This window comes from Lupinus angustifolius, unplaced genomic scaffold, assembly GCF_001865875.1.
Source record: "Lupinus angustifolius cultivar Tanjil unplaced genomic scaffold, LupAngTanjil_v1.0 Scaffold_9_56, whole genome shotgun sequence".
In the NCBI taxonomy this organism is placed as follows: Eukaryota; Viridiplantae; Streptophyta; class Magnoliopsida; order Fabales; family Fabaceae; genus Lupinus; species Lupinus angustifolius.
Window position 1 is genome coordinate 9,332 of NW_017718156.1, and position 7,051 is coordinate 16,382.

Genomic DNA, 7,051 nt, shown 5'->3' on the forward strand with positions numbered 1-7,051 from the left:
AGTTAATTAGTTTTTCTATTTTTAGCTCTTCTTCCTCTTCAATGATTCAGAACATTGAATAATGAAATATTGAATAAAGATTTGCCAGGTCTTCTTTTTCTTTCTTCTTCTCTTTCCGCTGTGCATCTTTTCTAAGATGGTATCAGAGCATTCAATGCTCTGATTCATCTTCCCAAAGCCTCTATTCCTCCAATTCTCCTTCTTGTCTGATCAACAATGGCTACACAAAATTATCATATTGATCAAAGCAATAACCCCTACTATCTTCATCCAACCGAAAGCCCTGCACAGGTTTTGGTAACCCCTCTCCTGAATGGAAACAATTACCATTCATGGGCTCGAGCCATGAAGCTCACCCTTGACACCAAGAACAAACTAAAGTTCATCACTGGGACTCTCAAGCAACCACCACCAGATGACCCATTACACGATTCATGGAAGAGATGCAACAATATGGTTCTTTCATGGTTACAACGCTCAGTGGAAGAATCCATTGTCAAGTCAATAATATGGATTGACTCCGCTGCTGAGGTTTGGAAAGATCTACAAGATAGATTCTCGCAAGGTGATATGTTCAGAATCTCAGAACTTCTACACGACTTCTACTATCTGAATCAAGGCAACCTCACCATTTTTGAGTATTTCGGAGAATTGAAGAGTCTTTGGGAAGAAATTGAAACATTCATGCCTATTCCTAATTACAAGTGCTCTGTCCAATGCTCTTGTGGAGTAATTCCCTTAGTAAAGGGCTATAGGGAGCAGAGCTATGTGATAAGATTCCTCAAGGGTCTGAACGAGCAATATGCTCCAGTCAGATCCCAAATAATGCTCCTTGATCCTCTGCCTAGTATAAGCAAAGCATTCTCCCTATTGAGCCAACAAGAAAGGCAATCCAATATTCCTAGCATTCATGAACCTGACCCTCAAAATAGGGCTCTAACTCTCAGCACAAACCAAGACAGTTACAAAAGTCCTAATAATGATCCAGGAAACAATCTCAATTTTAGAGGTAGGGGAGGCAATGCTTATAGAGGAAACAAGCCTAGATTCAATGGTGCAGGCAGAAATCAAGGGAACAAATTCTGTACTCACTGCCAAAGAACAAATCACACAATTGAGACATGCTTCATTAAGCATGGTTATCCCCCTGGTTTTCAGAACAACAGATTCACCAAAATGGCAAATCACACAATTGGTTTCCCTTTGGATCAAAGTAATGAAGACAGTGAGCTACAGACAACTAAATCAGGACAAGGAGCTAACAAATTGTTTGCAGATGAGCAAGTCCAAGGCATCCTAGACCTGATGCATAATGCCAAAGCAGGAGAACATACTGTCAATTCTGCCATACACACCAAGGCATCCCCTACACCACCACCAGGTAATATTAAGACTTGTTGGATCATGGACACAGGTGCTACAGATCACATTATCAATAATATACACAATTTTTCAGACCTACAAATCCATAGCACCAATGTTCATCACCCTACCTAATGGTGACAAAGTGTCTACTTGTGTCTCAGGAACCATTTTTCTCATCCCTACTCTCATTTTAACTGATGTTCTTCTTGTCCCTCAATTTCACATCAATCTTCTTTCTGTCAACAAGCTAATGTATACTCTCAATTGCCACTTCATTATTTCTTACAAAAAGTGGTTGATTTTGCAGAACCATACCAGGAAAATGATTGGTTCAGCTAGGCCACACCAAGGATTATTTTTGATAGATTTGCATGATTCTAGGCATCCTATAGCACAATACTCTATTACTGCTAATTCTGTAAACACTAATAATGATTGCATATGGCATTTAAGACTTGGCCATACACCAATTCCTGTTTTAGTGCAGCTTAAAAAATCTTTCCCTTTTATTCATACTGCTCTTGATATTTCTCCATGCAATATTTGTCACATAGCTAAACAAAAGAGACTTCCTTTAAATATAAGCACATCTATTACTTCTCAATGTTTTGATCTCTTGCATGCTGACATTTGGGGCCCCTATGCCCCACCTTCTATATATGGGCATAAGTACTTCCTTACCCTTGTTGATGACCACACAAGGTTTACATGGATCATTCTTCTAAAGACTAAAGCTGAGACTAGGTCTCATTTGATCCATTTCATCTCCTACATAGAAACTCAGTTTGAGAAGAAACTAAAATGCCTTAGGAGTGACAATGAGGTTGAATTCTTGATGCATGATTACCTAAGCAAAAAGGGCATCGTCCATCAAAGAACTTGTGTTGAAACCCCTCAACAAAATGGTATTGTGGAGAGAAAACATCAACATATTCTCAATATAGCAAGATCTATTTTCTACCAATCCAATTTGCCCCCTAAACTTTGGAACTTTGCTATCCAACATGCGATCCTTATCATCAATAGACTACCTTCACCCCTGCTTAAACAGCTTAGCCTATGCCACCACTCTATCCTCCCACAGGACCAAATTCCAACCTAGAGCCATCAAGGCTGTGTTTCTTGACTATAAACAAGGAACTAAAGGATCCATACTATACAACCTCCACACCCACACCATATTCATCTCAAGAAACCCCATTTTTTATGAACAATACTTTCCCTTCCAACATCATACCATCCATAATGACAAGACCAACTCCATATGTAAACCCCTGTCTCCATCTAACAAAACCCCTGTCCTTGACCCTATTGACTACACCAATCCTGCATTACCTCCTCCTCCACCTTTACAAACTGACCAACACATTTCCTCTCCTCAACAAAACCTTACCCAGCCTATTAGACAATCCTCTAGAATCAGAAACCCCCCCTCTCACCTACAAGACTATCACTGCACGCTTCCATCCTCTGTTTATTGTGACAATCGATCAGCAATTTATCTTGCTCATAACCCTGTGTTCCATGAACGCACCAAACACATAGAGATCGACTGTCATGTTGTTCGTGAGAAAATTCAGAAAGGTCTTGTGCATCTTCTTCCTATTTCCTCTGATGACCAATTGGCAGATGTCTTTACTAAGTCTCTTCCTCCCAAGTCATTTCAGAACTTCATCTTCAAGTTGGGACTTTGTGATTTACACCGCCCAACTTGAGGGGGGTGTTAAAACTTCCTTAAACTCCAAGCTTCAATGGCTTCCTCTTCTTCTTTTATGGTTTAGTTTAGTTTTTGGGCTTTCTTATTTTTCTTCTGTTTTTATTTTCTTTGGGCCTCTTTTTGTTTGCTAGGCCTGTTTTGGTTGTTTGTTAGTTTTTGTCTATTTATAGGATATAGGTTAGTTTAGTTAGTTAATCAGTTTTTCTATTTTTAGCTCTTCTTCCTCTTCAATGATTCAGAACATTGAATAATGAAATATTGAATAAAGATTTGCCAGGTCTTCTTTTTCTTTCTTCTTCTTCTCTTTCCGCTGTGCATCTTCTCTAAGACAAACCTTTTTCAATGTAAGAAATCCAAATTCATGTGTATGGAAAATATTGTTGGGATCCTTCCTTAAACGATTGGTGGATTGTATTGAGAGATTGATATCCTCCATGGGAATGTGGTAATGAAACTAAGAGTAAATTACAATTCTTTAGTGAACTTACACGTAGTACATCATACATTTTCCAGATATATAAACCACAGATAGTTTATATGTCTTCATTATACTTCGTATCATTATAGGAGACATGAGTATAATTACATCGACTTTCTATTAAAAAATGTTAATGTAATGTTTTAAAGAGGATGAGTGATGTTAAACGTCACACACCATTTCAATATAACTTACTCCAGATATTGTTAATCAAACATCATATAGACGGTATATAACTTAGCCAATTATTTGTTTCCATAAAATTAAAAGGTAGAATTTTTAAAGAGGAGTCAGATTCTCTGTTGTAAGTATGCTACATGTCAATTTAGTTTTTAAATTGGTCAATCACTTATAAAATTTATCAATCTTATATTAGTTTGATTCAAATACAATTGATTTTATGATTCATCATTTAAGGTTCAGAGAAATAAGAGCAAGGAGCTTATTTTTCACCTTTACGTACTTCTTACTAAATTTAAGCTTGAGAGAGATAACAAATATGCATAGACACAATATTCTTTTGAAATGTAAAAGCATATTTAATCACTGACAAATATTTATTTTACACATAGATAAGCATGGTCAACATTACAGTATCGATTTGCTTGAAATGGAAATGAAATCACACAGTGGCATGCATTGTGCCTTTATTTATAAGCACAAGAGGCACATTGTAATTCACAATTGCTTGGTAATAATAAGACAAAAACTGCATATGATAAACAACATCGTTGACTCTTGAAGACTGAAGCATGCAACATTGATCACTGGCGATTCATTATTTTTCTGGAAGGACGTCGAAAGCGGCCATAAGGTTGGGACTCGTCGCTTGGTGGCTTTTCCACTGGTGGGGACTTATAAAATGGTGGCTTCTTGTAAGGAAGAGGTTTGTGATGATGGGGTGGCTTTGGATGACGAGGGGGATATAATGCAGAACGCTTCTCATGATGTGGTGGTTTCTCAAGAGGAGGAGGGTACTCAGTTGGTGGCGTCTCATGAGGAGGAGAGTACTCGATTGGCGGCTTCTCATGAGGAGGAGGATACTCAATTGGTGGCTTCTCGTGAGGTGGTGGGTGCACTGGTGGTGACTTCTCATAAGGTGGCTCATGCACTGGTGACTTCTCATGAGGAGGAGGATAGACAATTGGTGGCTTCTCATGAGGTGGTGGGTACACAATCGGTGGTTTCTCATATGGTGGCACATACACTGGTGGCTTCTCATGAGGAGGAGGGTACTCGATTGGTGGCTTCTCATGAGGAGGAGGATACTCGATTGGTGGCTTCACGTGAGGAGGAGGGTACTCGATTGGTGGCTTCTCATGAGGAGGAGGGTACTCAATTGGTGGTTTCTCGTGAGGTGGTGGGTGCACATGTGGTGGTTTCTCATAAGGTGGCTCATACACTGGTGGCTTCTCATGAGGAGGAGGAGGGTACTCGATTGGTGGATTCTCATGAGGAGGGGGGTACTCGATTGGTGGCTTCTCATGAGGAGGAGGGTACTCGATTGGTGGTTTCTCATGGGGAGGAGGGTACTCGATTGGTGGATTCTCGTGAGGAGGAGGATACTCAATTGGTGGCTTCTCGTGAGGAGGATGGTTCTCTATTGGTGGCTTCTCATGAGGAGGTGGAGACTCGATTGGTGGCTGCTCATGAGGAGGCGGGTACTCGATTGGTGGCTTCTCATGAGGAGGAGGGTACTCAATTGGTGGCTTCTCATGAGGTGGTGGGTGCACAGGTGGTGGTTTCTCATAAGGTGGCTCATGCACTGGTGACTTCTCATGTGGAGGAGGGTGCACAATTGGTGGGTTCTCGTGAGGTGGTGGATACTCGATTGGTGGCTTCTCATGAGGAGGAGGGTACTCAATTGGTGGCTTCTCGTGAGGTGGTGGGTGCACAGGTGGTGGTTTCTCATAAGGTGGCTCATGCACTGGTGGCTTCTCATGAGGAGGAGGGTGCACAATTGGTGGCTTCTCATGAGGTGGAGGATACTCGATTGGTGGCTTCTCATGTGGAGGAGGATATTCAATTGGTGGCTTCTCGTGAGGTGGTTGGTACACAGGTGGTGTTTTCTCATAAGGTGGCTCATGCACCGGTGACTTCTCATGAGGAGGAGGGTACTCGATTGGTGGCTTCTCATGAGGAGGAGAGTACTCGATTGGTGGTTTCTCATAAGGTGGTTCATGCACTGGTGACTTCTCATGAGGAGGAGGGTGGACAACTGGTGGCTTATCGTGAGGTGGTGGGTGCGCAGGCGGTAATTTCTCATAAGGTGGCTCATACACTGGTGGTGGCTTCTCATGGGAAGGTGGAGACTCAATTGGTGGCTTCTCCTGTGGTGGTGGATGCACATGTGGTGGCTTCTCAGAAGGTGGTTCAAACAATGGGGGTGGCTTCTCATGAGGAGGTGGATGTAATGTCGGCGGTTTCTCATAAGGTGGTTCATATACTGGTGATGGCTTCTCATGAGGAGGTGGGTTATCTATTGGTGACTTTTCATGTGGAGGCGGGTGCAATGGTGGCGGTTTCTCATAAGGTGGCTCATAAACTGGTGGTAGCTTCTCATGAGGAGGCGGATACTTAATCGGTGGTGGGTATAATGGTGGTGACTTCTCATGAGAAGGTGGGTACTCTGGTGCTGGCTCCTCATTAGGAGGTGAGTATTCTGGCGGTGATTTCTCATGTGGTGGCTTCTCATAACTAGGAGGTGGGTACTCAAGTGATGGTTTTTCATGAGGAGGATGATACACTGGTGGTGGCTCATACACTGGTGGTAGTGTCTCAAATGGAGGAGGCTCAAAAATAGGTGCTAGAGGCTCATAAGTAGGTTGCTTGTAGTTTGCCAGCACTGGAGGGGTGATCACCACTCCAAGCAGGAGTAGGAATATTAGTGTGTGTAGAGAAGGCATGTTTAAGCTTGTGGTGGAGGATAATGTACACAACGTCCAAGCATTTATAGAGGGGGGCAAGCTGTCGGGTTCATCAACCTTTTATTATTTTATCACATTACGTAACTTTAAAATCTTTCTAAGTCAAGGGTGTTTAGCTTTTGATAAACCAAGAAAGTTATACATATTTCTTTCTTTATAATTAATTATTGAGAAATACTCATCCTTTATAGTTAACTTAATTGATTATCTCCTACTAACAAAACAAGCATTAACTTAGTGGTGTAAGACCCTACTGGATTAAGGTCGAATGTTCAATTCTTGGGAACGACACTTATTGGAAGAGTCAACCATAAATTTCAAAAGAAAATAATTTTTTACTAAAAAGATAAGAACACCTTTGGTAGTATAAAAAATTGATTACATAATGACATTTTCTGGTTTAAGTAACGGCTTAACTAAAAATAGTAGAAATATTGTACAAAATGATATGCATGGCAACGATAGTTTTAAGTGGGGATAAAGGTTTGATAATGGAGATTTTTATTTATTTATTGGAGACTTCGGTAATCGTGAAAAGAATCTAACATTATTACCGTGGTTTCA

At 41.0% G+C, this 7,051-nt stretch overlaps 2 protein-coding genes across 2 annotated transcripts; one reads left to right on the plus strand and one right to left on the minus strand.

Annotated features, from left to right (window-relative positions):
- Positions 1–216: 216 nt before the first annotated feature.
- LOC109337640 lies at positions 217–1,497 on the plus strand. The gene has a single exon (XM_019574655.1). It carries the CDS (start codon positions 217–219, stop codon positions 1,495–1,497), a length of 1,281 nt encoding a protein of 426 aa, XP_019430200.1.
- Positions 1,498–4,110: 2,613 nt separating this feature from the next.
- On the minus strand, positions 4,111–6,562 carry LOC109337639 (early nodulin-75-like). The gene is made up of 2 exons (XM_019574654.1): positions 5,911–6,562; positions 4,111–5,652 (listed from the first exon to the last, which is right to left on the minus strand). The coding sequence occupies exons 1-2, from the start codon at positions 6,464–6,466 to the stop codon at positions 4,325–4,327; spliced, it is 1,884 nt and encodes a 627-aa protein (XP_019430199.1). The 5' UTR covers positions 6,467–6,562; the 3' UTR covers positions 4,111–4,324.
- Positions 6,563–7,051: the final 489 nt, after the last annotated feature.

Excerpts from the sequence above, each read along its gene's own strand:
- LOC109337640 (XM_019574655.1), top strand. The coding sequence starts at position 217 with ATGGCTACACAAAATTATCATATTGATCAAAGCAATAACCCCTACTAT.
- LOC109337639 (XM_019574654.1), bottom strand. The coding sequence starts at position 6,466 with ATGCCTTCTCTACACACACTAATATTCCTACTCCTGCTTGGAGTGGTG. Across the intron at positions 5,653-5,910 it reads ACCTTCTGAGAAGCCACCAC|CGGTGCATGAGCCACCTTAT; the intron begins ATGTGCATCCAC and ends ATGAGAAGTCAC.